General features: G+C 44.8%; 1 protein-coding gene across 6 annotated transcripts in view; it reads right to left on the bottom strand.

The window, feature by feature from the left end:
• DNAAF8 (dynein axonemal assembly factor 8) overlaps positions 1 to 22627 on the bottom strand; it is an 82633-nt gene that overhangs the window by 23948 nt on the left and 36058 nt on the right. For 5 of the 6 annotated variants that reach the window (XM_039349899.1, XM_039349900.1, XM_039349903.1 and 2 more), the window contains 10 exons: positions 21543 to 21687; positions 20101 to 20410; positions 18970 to 19067; positions 18264 to 18418; positions 15454 to 15601; positions 12945 to 13076; positions 8842 to 9039; positions 6108 to 6416; positions 5434 to 5493; positions 4261 to 4314 (listed from right to left, as the gene is read on the bottom strand). In XM_039349899.1, coding sequence (XP_039205833.1) covers positions 4261 to 4314; positions 5434 to 5493; positions 6108 to 6416; positions 8842 to 9039; positions 12945 to 13076; positions 15454 to 15601; positions 18264 to 18418; positions 18970 to 19067; positions 20101 to 20410; positions 21543 to 21687 — 1609 coding nt within the window. The remainder of the gene's footprint in view (positions 1 to 4260; positions 4315 to 5433; positions 5494 to 6107; positions 6417 to 8841; positions 9040 to 12944; positions 13077 to 15453; positions 15602 to 18263; positions 18419 to 18969; positions 19068 to 20100; positions 20411 to 21542; positions 21688 to 22627) is intronic. The other variant, XM_039349901.1, reaches the window with a different exon arrangement.

The following is a 22627-nucleotide window of genomic DNA, read 5'->3' as shown; positions in this document are numbered from 1 at the left end:
GGGACTTTTGGCGGGCTCAGCAGGGCAGAGACAGCCTGGACAATTCCTATTGGCTTTGGAAAGCCAATAGAATTAGACTCTATTCAAGAGAGTCTATTCTATTGGCTTTCAAAAGCCAACAGAATAAAAGGGAGTAGCACAGCTAAGGAAAACGGAAAAAAAATGGCGGACTGCGTTGTTTGGCGACCCCCGTGAAATGGTCGTTCGACCCCAAATGGGGTCCCGACCCACAGGTGGAGAACCACTGGACTAGATGATCTACAATGTCCCTTCCAACTCTGTTATTCTGATTCTGAACCCAGAGCCGTACAGAGCTGAGGCTGGATTCTTGCTTTGCAGGAGAATGGCTTTCTTTTTTTTTTTTCGATTTTTGCTTAATTTCAAGTAAAACAAAACAAAACACCTAAATGATGATCAGGTGAGGCAGGGAGCTTTGAGGAAGCTATAATAGACAAAAACATTTTTTTTTTTTACTTTGTGAATAGTTTGGCTGGATTTTGAAGCATGAAAATATTCTTCCTCCTTGCCCTGCCCCATCCTCCCTCAAAATAACTGATCTGAGACAAGATTTTGGCGGGTGGGACGGTGGCGAGAGCAAACAGGCAATTATTCACCATGAGCAGCAGGGGTTTCTCTCTCTGTGATGTTTGCAAAAATTATGAGGAAGTCCTTTTGGCAACTGCTGGCTGGCAGGCTAGCCTACGAGCAGACAAGGTCTCCCTGGATAATCATCTGTTGCCATGGAGCCCAGGATTCTCTTCATCTGTGCTATAAAGAAGACACGAAACTTTCCCGTGGGAAAACCCAGGCAGGCAAAGGTCAGATCCAGTTGGTCCTATAAAGGCTCTGTCACACACACACATATATGGGAAGATTGCAGTTGCAGAGATTTTGAGGGGGGCAGAGGGAGAGAAAGAGGGAGAGAGAGAGAGAGAGAGAAAGAGAGAGGAGAAAGAGGGAGAGAAAAAGAGAGGGAGAGAGAAAGAGAGGAGAGAGAGAGAGATTGAGAGAGAGAAAGGGAGAGAACATTTAGGAACCACACCTTTCTTTCCCAAAGATGTTATCTAGGAATGAATTATATCCAAATATTGCCCGCATTTATATTTAGAATTCAATTTTCAGGGAAATATTCATTCTATTTATATTCCATTTTTTTCTCTCCAAGAATTTGAGAAGGTAGGCAGAGTTCTCTCTCTTCCAGTTTGTTTGTTTGTTTTCCACAACCACAATAAACCCATCAGGTAGATTGGGCTGGGAGAGATGTATTAGACCAGGGATGTCCAACCTTGGTAACTTTTGAGGACTTCGATTCCCAGAATACCCCAACCAGCTATGTGTGTCTGACTGGAGAATTCAGGGAGTTGAAGTCCATAGGTCTTAATGTTGCCAAGGCTGGAATACTACCTTAGCTCTGTACTAGACCAAATCACACACACACAGACACACAGACACACACACGATCTTCAATGGTTGAAGCTGGCCTTTGCGGTCCAGGAGTCCCCAGCCGAGAGAATTTGGAATTTTAGAAGCAGGTGACGGGGCTACAATTGCCAGGCTAAGAGAACTCATTCATTCACAAAATGGTCATCACAGGGACAGCCTAGGGAGGAAAGCCAAGAAGTCAACTGAGGGCATGGAGCTTAGAAGGTAGCAAGGGAGAGGCCCATGCATGTGTTTTTAATCCCAGACTTTATCATCCCGCCAAAATGAATTAGGGACAATTGCAGATGAATACAGATGTATTAAGCATGTAAGGTGAAAGAAAAGAGAAGATGAGATGATCAGCAGTAAAGTGGATGAACTCACAGCAGTGACGAGGGCACCATCTGGAACCCTTGAAAGGACAGGTTGGGGACAGATTGTCTGGGCTACTTATATGGCAATGAAAAGTCAACATGAACTTGATGTTTAAGGGATCAGACTTCACTCTGGTTAAACAACACACCCAAGGCAATGCTCCTTTGCCCCAAGCCTGCAAACTATCAGTGTTAGAGATCATGCAGGTGCTACGAAGACTGATATGGATTGGACTGGACTGGACTGGACGGAGACCAAGCCACAGCTCTCTCCAGGTTGACGAGGTTATGGACCTCTCTCCCATATCTACCGAGCGATGGTGATAGTGGAGAGGGTGATGATGGTGATAGCCATGATGGCGGCGGCAATAGTACTGATGAGGAGAATGGGGGTGGTGACAGGGATGATGGTGATGGTGTGGTCGTGGTGGTGGTGATAGTGATGGTGGTGGCAGTAGTAGTGATGAAGATGATGGGGACGATGACGGTGATGGTGGTGATAGTAATGAAGATGGTAGGAGTAGTGATGAGGATGGTGGTGCTGGTTACAGTGATGGTAGTGGTGATGGTGATAGTGATGATGATGATGGTAGGAGTACTGATGGTGAGGATGATGGTGGTGGTGGTAGTAGTGATGAAGATGATGGTGAAGATGACAGTGATGATGGTGATAGCAATGAAGATGGTAGGAGTAGTGATGAGGATGGTGGTGCTGGTGACATTAATGACGGTGGTGATGGTGATTGTGATGATGATGGTGGTAGTAGTACCGATGATGAAGATGATGGTGGTGGTGACAGTGATGGTGGTGATAGCACTGAAGATGGTAGTAGTACTGATGAAGAGGATGGTGGTGGTGACAGTGACGATGGTGTGGTAGTGGTGGTGGTGACAGTGATGGTGGTGGCAATAGTAGTGATGAGGATGGGTATGGTGGTGATATTCATGGCAGTAGTGTAGTAGTAGTAGTGATGAGGAGAATGGTGGTGACAGGGGTGATGGTGATGTTGGTGCTAGTAGTGATGGTGATGATGACGGTGATGGTGGTGACAGCCACGATGATGGGGTGGTGAGGGTGAGGATGATGGTGGCAGAGGAGGAAATGACTCCGATGGCTCCCAGTCTCAGTTCTTGCTTCGTTCACTCTTTTCCTCTTCTTTTCAAGCCAAGTACAGCCTGTTACGTGCTGGGGAAAGCCTTTCAGTCTTTCTAGCAAAGGTGAGTCATAGAGCTCAGTAGACCCAGAATTTATTATTCCACCTTTCTCACTGCGCTTCTTTAAAAAATATCTCAGGTAGGAAGTGCACGATCAGTTCAGGCCATTAGCATTCTTGCAGGCTGGCGAGATTCCTCGGGGTGTCAGTCCTTAACAGTCTTCTCCAGCTTCTGCTCCTCCAGCACCTCTGTCTTGCTTTGACCATTTGCCGCACAGATCTCCTTTCCTGCTAAATCAAAAGTTCCCCCGGCAAGCAGGATCGTGTCAGAAGGCAGCTTTGGGGAGGAGGCATCAGCTTCGGCCTTGGCTGCTCCATAAATGCCACATTTGTCTTTTTTTTCTCCCCACCAGATGCCGAGGGAGGGCGAAAAAGCGATGGGCTTCCTTGGATTTGGCTTCAGGGCCATAGACTCGAAATGCATCTGGCTGTATGAGCTCAATCCCATCGAGGATTAATGCAGCCGGATCCCATTGAGGGTAATGCTTCCAACTTTTCCTTTGATCGCTTTTGGATTTATTTATTTTTTTTTTTTTTACAAAATCAGAGTTTAAAGAAAAGATATTTAATAGTTGGGAGCATGACTCCTGCTATAGTAAGCAGGATACATATTTTGTGTCTAGTTACAATTCTCTGCTCTCGGCTCACTTTTTTTCAATGCATGAGAAGGAACAATAAAGCTAAGATTCCTTCCTTCCTTTCTCCCTCCCACCCTCCCTTCTCTCCCCTTTTCCTTCTCTTCTCCTTCCTTCCTTCCTTCCTCCTTCCTTTCTCCTTCCATCCTTCCTCCCTCCCTCCCTTCTCTCCCCTTTTCCTTCCTTTCCCCTTCTCCTTCCTTCCTTCCTTTCTCCCTCCCTCCCTCCCTCTTCTCTCCTTTTCCTTCTCTTCTCCTTCCTTCCTTCTCCTTTCTTTCCCCTTCCATCCTTCCTCACTCCCTCCCTCCTTCCTTCCTCCCACCCTCCCTTCTCTCCCCTTTTCCTTCCTTTCCCCTTCTCCTTCCTTCCTTTCTCCCTCCCTCCCTCTCTTCTCTCCCCTTTTCCTTCTCTTCTCCTCCCTCCCTCCCTTCCTTCCTTCCTTCCTTCCTTCCTTCCTTCCTTCCTTCCTTCCTTCCTTCCTTCCTTCCTTCCTTCCCCTTAATAAACTCAGGATTTGGTCAGTACACCTTTTCTTAAGCAGGGCAGGAGTTTGAGCTTAAACCTTTTGTTGTGTGGTTTTTGGGTTGTTTTGTTTTTTGCTTTTTTTGCTTTTACCTGCTTGCATGCAGAGGAAGAGGGAGTCGGCATAATTCCCTTGAATATCTCCCCCTGCAGAATGAAAGGTGGATGGGATTTTAGCACTGTATGAAAGGTAAATTCCACAAAGAAATTAAGCAAGCTGTACGTCTCCAGCAAAAAGCAGTGACCAGATACATGGGGTTGAATAAGCCTCATTGGCTTGGCAGTGCCAAGCTATAAACCATGATTTACAAACTGCACTGGGTAGGTTGGCACAATAAAAATTCTGTGTCCTTATTACACACTTAATCAACTGTATTAGTAAAGACATGCCAAGCTTGGTTATTTAAGCTTGGATAGTTTTTGTGTGTGTGTGTGTTTTAATCTGATGAACAAACCAGTTTGCTCAGTTCATGGCTTCACGTAGCCCCAAAATGCAGTAAAATGGGTTAACCTAGTAGATACATTAATTCCCACAATGGATGAATGGACAGTAAAGGTGATGGAGTTGGCAGAGATGGCAAAATTGACTGGTTTAATTAAAGAGAAGAATTTATCTAGCTTTGTCTCCATTGGGAAAAGGCTTCTGAATTTTGTACTCAAAACTGAAAAAAAAAATGAAACTCTAATTTTAGGTTTCGCGGGCTAGAATGACTTTGTGGTTATAGACATAACTTGAAGCTTTTAGACATGAAAAGCAAAAGGTTGAGGCTGTAGCTTTTTTGTATTCTACTGCCCTGATAAAAAGTCAGAAGTCACCCCTTTTCATTTCTTTCTGCACGTCTCTTCTCTGACTTTCTAAACTGTGGTTTCCATTTTATCTCTTAATAATTAAAACAAAATCAAAAAGAAAATGGGCTAATTTAGTAGTCAGATTAGGTTTGTTGTATAAATACTTAAATCCAACTAACCACTGAATGGTACAGAAAAACATCCAGCTCCAACTCAGTTTCTTAGAGTAACAGAGTTGGAAGGGACCTTGGAGGTCATCTAGTCCAACCCCCTGCTCAGGCAGGAAAACCTATACTATTTCAGACAAATGGCTGTACAATTTCTTCTTTAAAACCTCCAGCGATGGAGCACCCACGGCTTCTAGAGGCAAGTCGTTCCCCTAATTAATTGTTCTCACTGTCAGGAAATTTCTCCTTAGTTCTAGGTTGAATATCTCCTTGATTCTTTTCCAGAACTAAAGAAACGTCGGAATCTTACCTGTTGGCGGGACGTATTGTGCAGGTGGCAAGAATCTCAAAGCAGGACGGCGCTTGAAATCTGCAACAGCATAATTGGATTTTTTTTAGGGGCGAGAATGAGCTATTAAAGCAGGGCTTCTTGCAAGCACGGGCAGTATTTTTATTTCGGCAGAGGGTCACATTCTTGCAAAATAAACTATTTGGGGGTTATGTGATGGGCAGGCTGACGAAAGGGAGGACAGGGTCAAAAGGGCTATCAACCTTCTCCTTCTCACCCCTCTTTTTGGAAAACCTACATTCTGCATGTTTTCTTGAGTAGAGCAAAAGGGACAAAGACGTTTTAGCAAAGGTCTGGATTGATTTCTTGCAAAATATTAAACAATGGTTCTTGGGCCACAACATGCTTTCTCAACCCTGGCCGCTGTAAGATGTGAAGACTTCAACCCCCAGAATTCCCCAGCCATCCATGTTGGGGAATTCTGGGAATTGAAGTCCAAACCTCTTAAAGTGGCCAACGTTGAGAAAGCATGCCTAGGGCCATCATTTTCCCCTCATGGCTCAGTGGAAGGACCACAGGAGCCACGGGCCAGCTTCCAAAACTGGTCCGTGTCCCTAAGAAAGACTGGATCTCCCAAATATTTTATGTCAACCTAAGCGGGCTGGTCAGTCAATAAAAGAGAAGAGTTTACCCACCGCCTATCAACTCTTGCTCAGTGAAAAAGAGAACAGCTTGACGGAAAGCCATTTCTGGGGTCAACGACATCAGCCTCTGGAGATTACTCCCACTAGGTTTATTGCTGGTTGATTTCAGAATCTCGGAAAGACCGACAAAGGCTCCGGTCCGTCGCAAGGCACAAACGAGGGCAGGGCGGGACGTCAGCAGCTTGACGCTCTCTTGCCAAGATTTATCTCCAACTTCAAACGGGCTGAGTTCCTTTGCCTGAATCCTAGTCAGATGAGGCAACCACTTGAGGCCGAGCAGCTCAAAGGCCGAATCTTCTCCTGCCAAGAGATCACCACAAATTACAGGTCGTTCCCAACTTACGAGCACAATGGAGCCCAAAATTTCTGTTGCTAAGCAAGGTAGAATGAGTTTTGCCCCCTTTTATGAACTTTTTTTTTTTTGCCACAGTGTCAAGTATCAAAGAAACTTATTCTGCTTCAGCCATTGTTGTTTCTTAGCTTGCCAACAGACCCGGGGGGGGGGTGTTTGCGGTGCTCAGTGCACCTGTAAACGGTCCAGCCTGGGCATCAAGGTCATTGCAGAACTGGGAACTGGAAAGGTTTTTCTCATAACAATTGTCTGACACTTGATTGGGGAATGGACCTGCGCTATCAGAGGGGAAGGGTGGGGGGTTTCTACACTTTTAATTTACTGTTCTGTCGCCATTTTCCCCAGAGCTGGTTTTCAATTCATCAGTGCCGATAAGCTGTACTCAATAAAGTTTTGCATTAGAGATTGGAATGTCTCAGCTGTGCTTGCTTCATTGGGATCATCAGTCGGAAACTTCACGCACAATTGTTAAGTGAATCACTTCAGTCGTTACGTTAGCAACGCGGTTGTTAAGAGAGTCCGATTTCCCCATCTGAATTTGCTTGTCAGAAGGCTGCAAAAGATGATCATAAGGTCTTATGGGAATTTCTCCTTAAATTTCCTCACTGTGATGTCGTAATCACAGTGAGATTATAAAGACCTGGTCACTGATCTGCTAACAATTTCTTTTGGGGGGAATGTGTGATAGGCTGTCCCATATCACTCAAGAAGGTAAAAAATGGAGGCTGATTTTAAGAAGTCTGACAAAACAGCCCTCTTGGGGCTTAGAAGATTTCTGCAACGAGAGTACAATTGAAGTTAAGTGCTCTTACACCGAAGTATACATAATTATGGGTTTTTAGGCCATCCCTGATAATGCTTTCCTTGAAAGGGGATTAATTATAGATGTGGAGAAAATGTTACTCTCAGCCTGACACACTGAGGAACTTACTCATGATTTCTGTTTGCAAACTGGGATCCTTTTGTGTTGTGCCAGACATCTGGGGCGGCCAAGAGTGTTCTCCTGCTGGTGAGGTTGGCACATCTGTACCTTGTACACAATGGCTTGAAATTCAGTGACAAGTCTTTGCTCATTAGCTTGGAGTTAGTCAAGAACAGGGCGCAGTTCCAACTTGGGAGTTTGCTGTTCGACAATCAATTACACTCAGAACTTTGAAGAAAAATAAGATGCTGGCCGCATTCACACCTTGAACTAAACCCTAATGTGTTGTGTTTCCTTTGGGCCTTACTGCAATATGGGAGCCAGCCAATGTGTTTGTAAACGATGAGTTACGGTTGGCCACCTTGTGTGTCTACAGGTGTATTAATAAATATTAAAAAAAACGTGGCTTAGCCATAGTGCCGCAGTTTCTGGAATCTAGAGCTTTTTGCAAGCTCAAGTAAGTCAGAAAAAAGGGAAAGCAACCACGGAATCTGTGGTGCTCTCTGATTTCGGTTGTTTTCTGGCAGACCTTTCGGAAATTAAGGAGTTTTCATCATGTCTCCTGACTGCTGGTTGGTGTTCAGAAGACTAGTAGAGCACATCCATGAACAGCAGCTAGCAGTTGGAAGATGTGACGAACACTCAATTGCACAATACAAGGACAAACTCAGTCATAGTTTCAACTGAGAAATTGTGAGTCTCTTAAAAAGTATTGTCCAAAATCAAGTGGCCAGCATAACTATACACCGAGGTGCAGAAATGCTACCTTCCCACCTAAGTGGTACCTATTTATCTACTTTCATTTGCATGCTTTCAAATTGTTAGGTTGCTAGGATCTGGGGCAAGGAAGGGGAGCTCACCCCGTCACACGGTGCTTAGGTCTTGAACTGCCAATCTTCTGATCGGCAAACCTAGTGTCTTAACTGCTAGGCCATCAACCTCTATTGAGTTAAAGCTAAATCTAAAAACACTAGGGAATTCTTAGAAGCTGGGCAGGCAGACAAATCAATCATCACTAGACATGTGGAGATAAACTACATTTATGCACCATTCAAAAGAGACAATGAAAAGCTAAACAGGAAACAAAAAGACGAGAAGGCATAGTCTCCAGAAGCCAACAGCCAAAGAAGCAGGGACAAACAATCAAGCAGAAAGCAATATTCTAATGAAGGAATGATCGAGCAGACCATCAAGCTTTTGGGGTTGCCTTGCTTAGAAGTGGTGGAAATCTGGCTATGGGGCATGAGACTTTCTGTTGTGATGTGTATCACGCTGGTCACCCAACTGTGGCCGGCTTAGCAAAAGATCAAACCGACAGTTAACACAACTGTCCATATGAAGCTAGTCTCCTGCCTTCACTTCCCACATTTAAATTTAGGGTCACATGCAAATCCAGTTTGTATCAAAGCCGCAGGGTTCCATTTTTTGTCGAGCATAAGAATGAGAATTACCCAGAGAGGGAGCTTCCTGCTGCCCAGAGCCGGATGTGAGAATCTGATGTAGAAGATCACCAGCACTCTTCAGAGCATCTTGGCCAGTGAAACTCAACAGGACAACTTGCTCGAGATCGGGATCGGTGGCATACCTCCGTCTGGCTACAACGTGCATGGGAATATCGCAGGGACTCGGCACAGCGCTGAAATTACCACCTAACCAAAGAAAGAGCGAGGATCAATCAATCTTTTATTACGGTCACAGACCAGAATTGAAAATTAAAACTTTAAAATTAAATAGAACAGAACAAGCCAGCTTAGAGGTTAAGGCACCAGGTTAGAAAGTCAGACATCTTGACTTCAAGTTTGGCTTTAGTCATGAAAGCCGACTGGGTGACCTTGGGCCAATCACCAGGAAACTGTGAGTTCTAGTGCCGCCATAGGCGTGAAAGCCAGCTGGGTGACTTTGGGCCAATCACCAAGAGATGGTGGTTTCTAGTGCCGCCATAGGCGTGAAAGCCAGCTGGGTGACTTTGGGCCAATCACCAAGAGATGGTGGTTTCTAGTGCCGCCATAGGCGTGAAAGCCAGCTGGGTGACTTTGGGCCAATCACCAAGAGAGGGTGGTTTCTAGTGCCGCCATAGGCGTGAAAGCCAGCTGGGTGACTTTGGGCCAATCACCAAGAGATGGTGGTTTCTAGTGCCGCCATAGGTGTGAAAGCCAGCTGGGTGACTTTGGGCCAATCACCAAGAGATGGTGGTTTCTAGTGCCGCCATAGGCATGAAAGCCAACTGGGTGACTTTGGGCCAGTCACTTTCTCTCAGTCCAACCCATCCCACAGGCTTGTTGTGAGGAAAAATAGGAGGATGTTGTGCTGGATATAGTTGCTGCTCTGGTTTATTTGTAAAAATAATAAAGGTGGGTTACAAACAAACAAAATAATAGCACCATACATCTAGTGGTGAGATCGTTGATGGGCAGCCAAAGTTTGTCTAATTTTACAGACGATACTGCAGAATTTAGTTTCAGTCAGAGAAATTGTATCGTAGTGATCCGATCGTAACAGCTGCGGGCTAGATCTATTTAGAACCTTACCCATTTCTAGGCATACGAAGAAAATGGACATAAAGCAGACAATTTCATTTCCCCATGCAGAATTTGCAGTCATAGATGTGAAAGAGGCACACCAATTCTTTTTAGTAACACTCAGCATGTAAGTAGCATTTGGTGACTTCAAGATGGGGACTGTGAGGTGGCTAAGGAATTAATCAGCTTGGAAAGTGAATTTTGTTCGCACGTAACCCTCATTTTTATTCCAAGGGACCCATCTTTGTCTGAAAATACATTTGTCTGGTTGGTAATTATGAATCCAGATTTATTGCAACCTTTATGACTTATTGATGCATTGGCGCACAGTGCGCTCCAGACGGTGCTCCAAGCCGGGCGTGACTTGTTGGCACATGCCCAGAAATAATGACTTTTAACTATCGGTTTTCATCTGAAATGTACGTTGTCTTATTGCTAAAACCATCAGCAGGAAACATTTCAAAAGGACAATATCTCTACTGATTAATCCCAGTTAACTGGCTCATACATGCCCCGTTCTAACAGCATATAATATAGCTTATTTGGTTTAAAGCTTGGGGCAAGGTGTGAATCTATTCAGCTGTGTCAACAGACCAGGATTAACAAAACCATAGCCAGCCTTAAATATTAGGAGCAATCATGTAGGTACCGGACCCTTCTGATCCCATTGTATGTTAATTTCAATTTTTTAAAAATTTGTGATGCTTAATATTGTAATCCTTTTAACATTCTCATTGTTTTATATTGTATGTTATAGAATAGAATAGAATAGAATGGAGTAAAATACAGCTGGAAGGGACCTTGGAGGTCTTCTAGTCCAGCCCCCTGCTCAAGCAGGAGACCCTATATCGTCTCAGACAGGTGATTGTCTATTTTCTTCTTAATAATCTCACGTAAAAATATAAAAGCTTTTTGGATTAAGATATGGTGGAATATCCAAAGAATTTTTAGAAGAAGGGTAAAATTTACCCCACAATTGTTTTTGTTAGGTATTGTTTCTGATTGTGATATTAAAGAGATTACATTGATGTTAAATTTAATTACAGCAAGAGAAGTATTTTTTGGTATGGAAAAAATGGATAGACTTCATACAATATAAGCTGGATATAAAAAAATATTATTTAGCTTTTCAATAACTTATACTTAAAATTCAAGATATTTTATAGACTTTATAGCCTTTTTTTCCTTTTTTTTCTTTTTATTTCTTTTCTTTTCTTTCTTCCTATTTTCTTGTATTTCCTTGTATTTTTGTCTTTATATATATATATATATTATTGTTAATTATTTTACAATCTGTTTAATTAGTGTATTTAGATTTGCTTATGGTTTATATCTATTTTAAGACTTTTTGGAAAAATTTTAATTAAGCTTGTATTCAACTCTGGGAAGGTCGGGGGAGGGTAGGGGGGGTTCGGGGGGTTCGGGGAAGGGATTTGTACTGTTTTGTAAAATCTAAAAATTTTCAATAAAAAAAAAAAATAATCTCCAGTGATGGCGCGCCCACGATTTCTGGGGGCAAGCTGTTCCACTGGCTGATTGTCCTCACTGTCAGGAAGTTTCTCCTTAATTCCAGCTTGCTTCTCTCCTTGATCAGCTTCCAACCATTGTTTCTCGTCCTTTCCTCTTGTGCTTTGGTGAACAACCTGACCCCCTCTGCCTTGTGGCAGCCCCTCAGATACTGGAACACTGCTCTCATGTCTCCCCTATTTCTTCTTTTCTTTAGACTGGCCAAACCCAAGTCTTATGACATTGTAAGCTGCCAAGAATCTCCTGATAGTGAATTGGGTGGCATATAAATTTAATGAATAAATAAAGTGAATACCTCAACTTCCAGCCATTCATTTAGTGGTCATTCGGAGTTACAACAGCATGGGGAAAAAAAGTTATTTATGACCAGTTTTCACACTTATGACCGTTGCAGCATCCCCACGGTCACGTGATCCAAATTTAGATGCTTGGAAATTGATTTGCATTTATGACGGTTTCATTGCCCCAAGGTTGGGTGATCCCCAGTGTAAAAACATTACAGTCTCAGGTTTTTACTTTTACACACTAATATGTCCTAACCATTTCTATCACCGAGAAATCTATCGAATCAACAAAACCCAAGGCCAAAGTTTATTTTTTTCCATCTCATGGTAAGTACCAACCCAGTCATAAAGTGATTTATTTTAAGACATGTAAATGTTCCCTGGGCACATCTGTATTGCACAGATAAAGGAGACATGAATCCTACTTCAGGGCCATTTCTTATTTCCCTTTCGCATTGTAGACTGACATGACTTTTGGAAGCTGCATATACCTTAGTGCCGTGGTGGCCTGGCGTGCTGTGCTCCATGGGTTTGCAAAGAGTTGGACACGACTTAGTCACTTCTTCTTCCTAGTGTTATTCCCGCTCTATGTCAGGGTCCACTTAAAAACTGTCTTTTTACAATTCTGTAATCACCTGGTGGCAAACCTATGGCACGAGTGCCACAGGTGGCACGTAGAGCCCTCTCTGTGGGCACGTGCGCCATCGCCCCTGTCCTAGGCCTTCAGCTGGGTTTTATAAAACCTTTTTGCTTTAGGCCTCCGCCACCGTGTGCAAAAAAAAAAAGGTTCAATCAATCAATTTCAACTTCTCGCGGGAAAAAAAAGATCTTGCAAAGTTGGAATTGATTGATCAAACTTTTTAGTCCCACCCAGTCTGCTGTTATCACTGCAGCCACGCCCCCCAATGGGCCACACCCACCCAACTGGCCACACCCACCCAATGGGACATGCCCCCCCTGGCACCTGACGATGCATAAGTGGGTTTTGGGTTGTAGTTTGGGCACTTGGTCTCTAAAAGGTTCGCCATCACTGCCGTAGTGCTTGGCAAACTTTGAGTATTTCCTTCTCCTACACTTGAGTAGTCAGCTAGGCTGAACAGGAGCAAACGGTCAAAACATGTCCGTGACTTTCAGCTCCAGCTATCTTCCCTCTCAATCCTTAAAAGCTAACACACTTAGTAGGCAAGATCTTAATTTACCCTTTTTTTTTTTTGATAAACTTACCCAGTTCCTGCAGGAAGCTTTCGGTGTAAGGAACCACATGGAAACATCGGCTGGGATCTGGTTTGACCCCGGAATTCAGATTGGATTGTATCTCCTGCAGGAAGCCTTTTTCTGTTAGTCTGTTCATCAGTCCTAAATAACATAAAGGTAAAGACAAAAGTTTTCCCATCTCAAGTTTCTTGGCTGAAGGAGGCAGCGTTGTCCGAAGACACTTCTGGGGTCATGTGGCCAGCATGACTATATGTTGAGGCACATGGAATGCTGCTACCTTCCCATCTAAGTGGTGCCTATTTATCTCCTCGCATTTGGTTGCTTTTGAACTCCTAGGCTGGCAGGAGCTGAGGTAAAAACAGGAGCTCACCCAATCAAGAGGCACTCGGATCTTGAACCAGGGCTACCAGCTTTCCAGCTGACAAGCTCAGCATCTTTAACCGCTGAGCCATCGCCCCCCCCCAAATAATGTGCATCATAGGAAGTACTAAAGTAATACGATTCCCCATCCACCAACTTTCACTTACTTTATTAATGGGATTTTAGTCTGTGGATTTGGTCCACAATTTGTTTTTACCACTATGAACTAAGATAAAGTGCCAACCGTAGTTTTCCTTAATATCTCATGGCTATTATGCTAAACCAGTGGTTCTCAACCTGTGGTCCACAGACCTCTGGGTCTGTGAACAGTTGAAAAAAATATTATGATTCAAATCTTGAGTTAAGTCTTGGGGGTCTGTGGACATGGTCTGTGGCCACGAAAGGTATTTAAAGGGGGTCCGTGCTGAAGAAAAGGTTGAGAATCACTGTGCTAAACTATAGCTTAGCATAATGTGGGAATTCAATTACTGGCCTGATTCAGGTTATGATCAGGGGACCAGAGGCTAAAACATATGAACAACGGTTGCTCGAATTGGGTATGCCTAGTCTAATGAAGAAAAGGACGAGGGGGGACATGATAGTAGCCTTCCAGTATCTCAGGGGCTGCCCCAAAGAAGAGGGAGTCATGCTATTTTCCAAAGCGCCTAAAGGCAGGACAAGAAGCAATGGGTGGAAACTAATCAAGGAGAGAAGCAACCTAGAACTAAGGAGAAACTTCCTGACAATGAGAACAATTAGCCAGTGGAACAACCTGCCTCCAGAAGCGGTGAATGCTCCAACACTGGAAGTTTTGAAGAAGAGACTGGACAGCCATTTGTCTGAAATGGTGTAGGGTTCCTGCCTGAGCAGGGGGTTGGACTCGATGATCTCCAAGGTCCCTTCCAACTATTATTATTATTATTATTATTATTATTATATTATATACTGCCTTTATTATTTATATAAATAACACACGACATACCTATTGGCCCAACTCAAAATGTTTCTTTTGTTTTAACCTGCTTTCCTGCATGAACACAGAAGATTGTGGATGTAGGGGAAGGAGTGGCAGAACTTGGGGGCAGAGTCAATAAAGGGATCAGCCTAGAATCCCTACATAGTCATAAGTGAACTAAGTGCAATCTCCCCTGAATTCCCTTGACCCTCATCTAACTCCTGGCAGCAGTTAACCATTAGCTGAGAAGATTCCTGGGCAGTTTAGCAATACATCAGTTGAACTGGACCTGATCTTTTATGCCTGTCAATGGTTGATTAAATGTGGAGTGATTCAGCAAACCAAGGCATAGAGCTGTGCACAAACGCAGCCACTGTATCTGGGAATGGTCAAGAAGGTCCCATTTAATGCTCACGTCACAATGTGTGTATCCATGATTTACAGAATAATCACAATTGGTCAGTTTGCACCGTACAATTAATCATCAGCTGCTTTTGTGATTTAGCAACATGCTAAGCCAGGGGTCCTCAACCTTGGCAACTTTAAGACTTGTGGACTTCAACTCTCAGAATTCCTCAGCCAGTCCACAAGTCATAAAAGGGCGAAGTTTGAAGACCCCTGATCTAGAGAGCCATAGCTGGTCCATCCTTAGACATGGGTCTTCAAACTTGGCCTTTTTATGACTTCTGGATTTCCACAAGTCTTTTTTTTAATTTTTTAAATTTTAACCAACAAGACAAAACAAAACAAAGCAAAATAAAACACATATACACACACAATATATACTCCTCCTTTTTTTTTACAGCAATTGCGTAACGGTAATCTATTATTTATATTTCCCCCCTTATTCTTCTTTAGAATATTTGTCCTTATTGCCCCGTTGTTTCTTATTTACATTTTTCTTCCTTCATGTTCTACTTCTTACTAAGAATAATTCATATTATTATTATTATTATTATTATTATTATTATTATTATACATTATTATACACAAATTTTCACTTTTGACCTTTCCATATTTATTCTCCTCTATTATTTCTAGTCTCCAACCAGACATACAACTTGTTCCATGTTATATAATACTCTGGGACTTCCACAAGTCTTAAAGGTTGCCGAGGTTGGGGACTCCTGCGCTAAGCTACCACCAACCTACACTGGGGCACAGTGCAATGTGTGAGCTCGGCTATTCTTGAAGACACTTCACCTTTCTGCAACGCTGGGGCATGAAGGCTTGCGTTTTCCTTTCTTAGCAGCAAAGCTAGACAATGCAGGTATGCTTGGGGGAGGAGGTGAACCTCTGAACCTCTGCTTTCTCGTACACCTGAAGGCTTGCAAGGACAAAACGCCGTTGCCTGTAAAAGACACAAACCAGTGATTTCGAAACGGTTAATTCATTCACGTTCACCTCCGACGAAAGGGTTTAGGAAAAGGGTCAAGGAATTAAATATTATACCAGATAATGGCTCCATTGAATGTATACATGGTCAGGCAATTGTCCCACATGAGGGGGAAGGGGGGGTGGGAATCAGCAGAAATGCAGCCATCCAGCAAAAAGCTTAGAATTGGTCTCTAATGGGCTATTGGCTTCGTAAAAGTTAAATGCAGCATCAATCATTAAGTCCGGATAGCAAAGGCTGTTGCAGCAGCCATTGGCTGCAGAGAAGGGGCGACTTGCCTGCTTTAATAGCATAACAAGATGTCCTGCTGGTATTGCATAAATATTGATGGAAGCTGTTAATTATATGGAAGGGGGGGGAGGGAATCCTCCAGGACTGTACCATTCTGAAATTCAAGGAGCCAACTGCACAAATGGATTTCCCTGAACTTTTTCTACCAAGAAGTTTGTTCTGGGAAGGAAGGGAGGGAGGGAGTTAGGAAGGAAGGAAGGAAGGAAGGAAGGAAGGAAGGAAGGAAGGAAGGAAGGAAGGAAGGAAGGAAGGAAGGAAGGGTCTTGTTCATCTGAACTATTTGGCCTTTGATGGCCCTCTAAAAGATAAAGGGGACCAGGCAAGCAATTTTATTTTTTTTAAAAAAAAAAAGAGAAAGAAAAGAGTTTAAGAAAAGAGAAAAATGCATTTCATGCATTTTATACAATTGCTTCCTATGTAGTTGATCAATTTCCCTCCTTGTGCCTGTTCAAAATTAGTTCGGGGGCAGCATTTGGAATACAGCAGGACGCCGTCTCTGAGAGTCCTTCAATATTTTTGAAAGCCATTCACAGAATTAGAGCCACAGCACTCCAAAGCGTTGGGTTTCAGAGAGATGAGCCTGGCTCTGTCCTTGCTCAACCCAATCCCCAGTCTGAGATCAGCGAGATTGGAGCTTGAGATCAGAGCCTGAATTACAGAATAGAATGCAAGGCTGATTTTTCCGAAGGAGTTTCCATATGGTCGAGGATAAGAAGCTTGCAGACATATAAAGATATTTCGTGGGACGGAAAAGACAGCAACAAACATCAGAAGGGGGGAGGGTGTCTTTGCATCACCAAGTAGCAGCTTTTTGACAAACCAGCGTCAAAACTGTCGTGAGTCATGATGGTGAATCATTTGCCTTTCGGAATCTTTCCGGAACCTTTCCGGAATATAAAAATTAATGGGCTTATTATAGCCTTTCCCAATCTGGCGCCCTCCAGTTATTTCTGATGATATCTTTCGTCATCATTCTCAAACAATATGGCCATGGCTCAGTAGCCTGGAAGAGGCCAAGCAGCATTTCATATGAACTGAAAAAGCCTCGGAGCCTGAAAGAGCACGGAGACATAACATGATACATTTGGTTCGATTTTAATAGAGATAGTCGCCATCTCTGGTTCTCCAGATGTTGCCAAATCACAATTCCCGGCACTGACTCCTCTCTTACGTCCTGTAAATATTAGGAGATGCGATTCAGCAACATCTACAGTAGGGCTCCTCAAACTTGGCTCTTTTATGACTTGTGGACTTCAACTCCCAGAATTCAGGGAGTTGAAGTCCACCAGTCATAAAAGGGCCAGGTCTGAAGACCCCCTGGTATAGTATGTCATGCAAACCTAAGCATTGTGATTTGGAATTTGTGCTTTGGAGAATAACCTGGCCCCCTCTGGCTTGCAAGATCCTGTTAGTATAATTTTGTAATAAAAGTAATATACATTTTCATGTTTTTGGTTTCCAAGTTTGGTTTACCTTGGAGGACTGGCATCAGCATTACTAGTAGGCTTCTCCCTTCCCTCCTTCCCTTTCCTTCTTCCTGAGAAGTAGGGAGGGTCATGCCTGACACGCTGTCTCAAATTACATTTCTGTTTGGGACTCAGATTTCTTTTATCTAGCTGCGGCACTGTCTTGGTGGTAACTCTTCCTCCTTATTCCTTCTGTTCATTACTCTTTGGAGATTAAAACCAGGAAGGTGTAAATCTCTGTTTGGCCCAATGGGCTGTCATTCACCCTGGCAAGACCCCCACGGATGGGGACGCAGTATCGGGCCAGTCATCCCTCAACCCGAAGGGCAGGTGAACAGAAGGAGAAGAAGCAAAGTCAAGAAGCTCCAGGGATCTGGGGTAATATTGGAAGAAAAACTTATTGCCTACTTTGGAAGAATGGATACTTAAAGTGCCTAACTTAGCAGAAATGGCGAAAATCTCCGCCTATTTGAAGGACCATTCACAAGAAAGATACATTATGGTTTGGAGAAGATGGATTGATTATATTCAGAAGAAGTATGAAACTGAAAAGTATTACCTTGCTTTTGAGTAGATTTTAGATAATTATTAATAGTATTAATTGTGTTATTATTGTTGTCTTAATTTGTTAATATTGGTTTTGAGAAGGAGTTAAAGTGTGTTATGGTTTTGATTGATAGTTGAGTTGGTTTATGTTAGCTGGATTATGTTTGTTTATTTGTTACCCTGTAATCAGCTCTGGGAAGTGGGGGGGATGTATGGGGGGGGGGTTATATTGTAATTTGTAAAACTTTTAATAAAAAAAGAAGAAGAAGAAGCTCCAGGGATCAGCAGCCATCAGCACTGACAACCATCCTTACCTGGCTTGCTGACATCCTGAGTCTGTCAGCCTGGGGGGGTGACAGTTGCAGCTGCTTGATTCCTTGCAGAACAAAACCTCTTTCGGTGCAGGTAGAAATCACCAGGCCGTAGCTATGAGGAGGCACAGCGGGGGATGCCAAGAGAATGAGGTCTCCTGGGAAACAGGATGGGCAAAGCAGATGGAGATCATTAAAACGGCTCTTCAAGGAGCTCTTTTGTGCCCACCAGAAAGATCTTCTCATAAACAACCAACCCCAGAGGTGAAGAAAATAACAGTGTTAGATCCTTAGGTTAGATCCTGCCAATCCTTGGGGATTGGCAGGGGTGTGTGTAGGGTGGGGGTGTTTGGTTTTTATTCCCCCCCCCCGCTGGGTGGTTGCAGCAGGTTTTGGTCCCTTCACATGACCCTGGGACACTGTGACCGTCATAAATACGAATCAGTTGCCAAGCATCTGAATGTAAATCACAAGACCCTGGAGAGGCTGAAACATTCCAGCTGATCAGCGCTTCTTCTGGGCTCAGCGGAAGCGCCAGGATCAGTGCTGCTTTCCAGCTGATCGGTGCTTCTTCAGGGCTCAGCAGAAGCGCCAGGATCAGCGCCGAGCTCCAGCTGGAGCCTGGCGCTGATCCTGGTGTTTCCGCTGAGCTGTGAACTAGGGGAGAAGCCTCAGTTCCCTGGAGTGTATTGGGCTTCGACTGGACAACCTTTTGTGGTGGACACCAGGGTTGCTGGAAGCCGACGGGCCGCCACGTCTTGCAAGCCTGTCTTTTCTTGATCACCATCGGCTTTTGGGAAGGAGGATCTGGGAAGATGAACAGAAGGAAAATAAAGCAGTCACAAAACAGATTTCTCCAGCCAGTTCCCTTCTCCGTTGTCTGTTTCAAAGATGCTCTTCTTTCAGAGGGACTCCAACGGAATTACAGAATGACAGAGTTGGAAGGGACCTTGGAAGGTCTTCTAATCCAACTCCCTGCTCCACAAGTACCCTCGCTTTGTTCTCCCAAGACATCATAGCGTTGACTTCCCACAAATGGTTTTCATTTGTTTATTTATTTATATCCCACCGTTATTTTTACAAATAACTCAAGGTGGGAAACATACACAATCCTCCTTCCTCCTCCTATTTTCCGCACAACAACCCTGTGAGGCAGGTTGGGCTGAGTGATTGGCCCAAAGTCACCCAGCTGGCTTTCATGCCTAAGGCTGGACTAGAACTCACCATCTCCTGGTGATTGGCCCAAAGTCACCCAGCTGGCTTTCGTGCCTAAGGCTGGACTAGAACTCACGGTCTCCTGGCGATTGGCCCAAAGTCACCCAGCCAGCTTTAATCCCTAAGGTGGGACTAGAATTCACCATCTCCTGGTGACTGGTCTAAAGTCACCCAAGTGGTTTTCATGGCTAAGATGAGACTAGAACTCACCATCTCCTGGTGGCTGGTCCAAAGTTACCCAGCTGGCTTTCATGCCAAGGCTGGACTAGAACTCACAGTCTCCCGGTGATTGGCTCAAAGTCACCCAGGTGGCTTTCATGGCTAAGGTGGGACTAGAACTCACCATCTCCTGGTGATTGGCTCAAAGTCACCCAAGTGGTTTTCATGGCTAAGGTGGGACTAGAACTCACCATCTCCTGGTGGCTGGTCCAAAGTCACCCAGCTGGCTTTCATGCCCAAGGCTGTACTAGAACTCACAGTCTCACGGTGATTGGCCCAAAGTCACCTAGTCTGCTAGATAGGATACCTAACACAAGACTAAAACTTCCACTTTTAGCCTGATGCCTTAACCACTAGACTAAACTATCCCTTCTTTGAATATTCTGGACCCATCCAGGATTGTCACCTTGGTTTGTTACGCTGACAGGCAGGATTCCCATCTCCTCCGCAAAGCGTCTTCGCACAGGGCGCTCTCCCGCCAAACCAAAAGCACAGCTCTCTGTGCACCCGGCTCTCTGTGCGAGGGGAGTAGGCCAAAGGCTCAGCTCTGCTTGAGCAGTAGAGGGCGTGGATGGAGCAGCTGTCGGTCACCCTGGCCAGCTGTGGGTCAGTGGGGCCCAGGATGTCTTGAAGGACGCTCCGTGCATTCGATCCTCTCAGGCTCAAAGCAAGCGTGGCGGATGCGTTCCCTCGTGCATAGCAAGAAGGCAGAGTAACTACAGAAGAGGCATTCCAAAGGCAGTAAATGGGACATCTGTTAAAATCAGCATGGATTCAATTTGTACGTTGAAGCAACTGTGCGATGTATTCGTAAGGAAAAGATAACTGAGGTGTCCTTGGTGCTCTCTGAGCTTGGTTGCTTTCTTGCAGACATTTCCTTATCCAGTGCTAGCCTGATGATGTTATCTAGTTGGGCAATGAAATGTCTGCAAGAAAACAACCAAGCTCAGAGAGCACCAAGGATCCCACAGTCCTCCTCCTCCTCCTCCTCTTTGCAAATCCTACACCCTTCTAGCACTGATGCTGCTACCTAGTGTGGCAATGAAATGTCTGCAAGAAAACAACCAAGCTCAGAGAGCAGCAAGGGACCCACATTTCAACCCTGAGCTACAAATAGTCTCTTCTAAAGACAATTGGATTCTACAGGGCTTACTCTCAGGTATGTGCACCGAGGTGCTCTCAAGTCAAGGTAGAGCCTGCATTCATGCAGTTTTCTTAACCAAAGAAGAGGTCTGCTATTGTCGTCTGCTGTCTGGCCATCAGCCATGAAATACTTAGATACTAACCTTTCCAAGCACCACCCAAGGCCAACCCCACTTAGCTTCTGAGCTCAGTCAAGTTGATTAAGTAGCACGACTGAGAAGTCAAAAAAACGTTACAAATACATGCCAGTTGCCAAGCCTCTGAATCGTGATCTTGAGGATGCTGCAGTGGTTGTAAGTGTGAAAAAGTCATGTCACTCTTTTCGGGGCTGTTGTGTCTTTGAAGGGTCACTAAATGGATGCATTCGCCATTGCTTGAGTTGGTGAAATGCCGCTCTTTTCAGCTCAGTTTCTGCAACTACACCTTATTCTCTATGCCAGGGGTCCCCAACCCCCGGTCTGTGGACCGGTACTGGGCCACGGCACGCCAGCAACCGGTCCGTAGAAAAAAAAAAGCAAAGCCCCATCCGTGGGAGGCAGGCAGCACACAAAACCACGCACTCTCAGTCTGTGGAAAAACCTTTCTCCACAGAACTGGTCCCTGGTGCCCCAAAGGTTGCGGACCTCTGCTCTATACGGCTGCTGGGGCGGTGTGTCTCATCCCCCGACCCTGTTTTGCCTAAAGCACAAGCCCAGTCCTTCTTACTTGTGCTGGACAGCAACATCTGCTGCTGGGGATACAGAAGGCGGAGTCCGCAGACATCCAAGCCCGAAGCGAGAATCAGCTGCAGCAAGTGATGGACAGCCACCGGGTTTTGGAGCAGGGTTTCAAAGAGCAGGGTCATGGCGACCTGAGCAAGGAGAATCAAGCGGGAATGAAGCAGACAGGCTTTCCACCCAGGCCAGCACTAAAGAGGACATAAATCAGGGGCATTTTTTTTTTAGATTTCTCGGCAGCTGCTGATGTTCTCCAGGTCTCCTTATAATGGAAGCCTCGAGGATTTCACAACGGTCTTTCCAAACGGAGGAGGAGGACAGAGGAACAAAGAGGGAAAGGCAGTATGGGAAAGTCTGGATGTTCTTCCCCAAGGCGAAGACAAAGAGGCCCAAAGGTGGTGGTGCCACCTTTGCGGGGATGAAGGTTCTCAGTCCATCCCAGGTAGAGCTGTCCAGAAGTTTACAACAGGGCTTTTCAATCTTTTCACCCATTGTACCACTTTTAGGATATGGCAACATCCGAGGACCACCAGTTGCCTAGCAAGGTGTTAAAAACTTGATGACCCCCCGAAAAAAGGAAAAAATGGATAAAGTACAGGTAGTCCTTGACTTACAACAGTTCGCTTAGTGACTGTTTGAAGTTACAATGGCACTGAAAAAAGTGCCCCCCAGGCCACAGCCGAGCAAGACACCTGCCTGCCCTCCCGGCAGCGCTCTTCCTCCTGTCCGAGGTTTTCATTGTTGTGAGTATTGAGGATTGGCAGCGGAGGTGGGGTGGGGGTGTTTTGTTTTTATTCCCCCCCCATCTGCTGGGTGGTTGCAGCAGGTCTTGGTCACTTCACATGACCCTGGGACACTGTGACCGTCATAAATACAAATCAGTTACCAAGCATTTGAATGTAAATCACAAGACCCTGGAGAGCTGCAACATTCCAGCTGATCGCCGCTTCTTCTGGGCTCAGCAGAAGCGCCAGGATCGGTGCTGCTTTCCAGCTGATTGGCGCTTCTTCAGGGCTCAGCAGAAGGGCCAGGATCAGCGCCGAGCTACAGCTGGAGCCTGGCCCTGATCCTGGC

The sequence above is a fragment of the Crotalus tigris genome, unplaced genomic scaffold, assembly GCF_016545835.1.
Source record: "Crotalus tigris isolate CLP2741 ecotype Arizona unplaced genomic scaffold, ASM1654583v1 scf7180000018301.7375997, whole genome shotgun sequence".
NCBI classification, from domain to species: Eukaryota; Metazoa; Chordata; class Lepidosauria; order Squamata; family Viperidae; genus Crotalus; species Crotalus tigris.
Note: the sequence above shows the minus strand (reverse complement) of the source record. Positions and strands in the feature narration are given on the sequence as shown.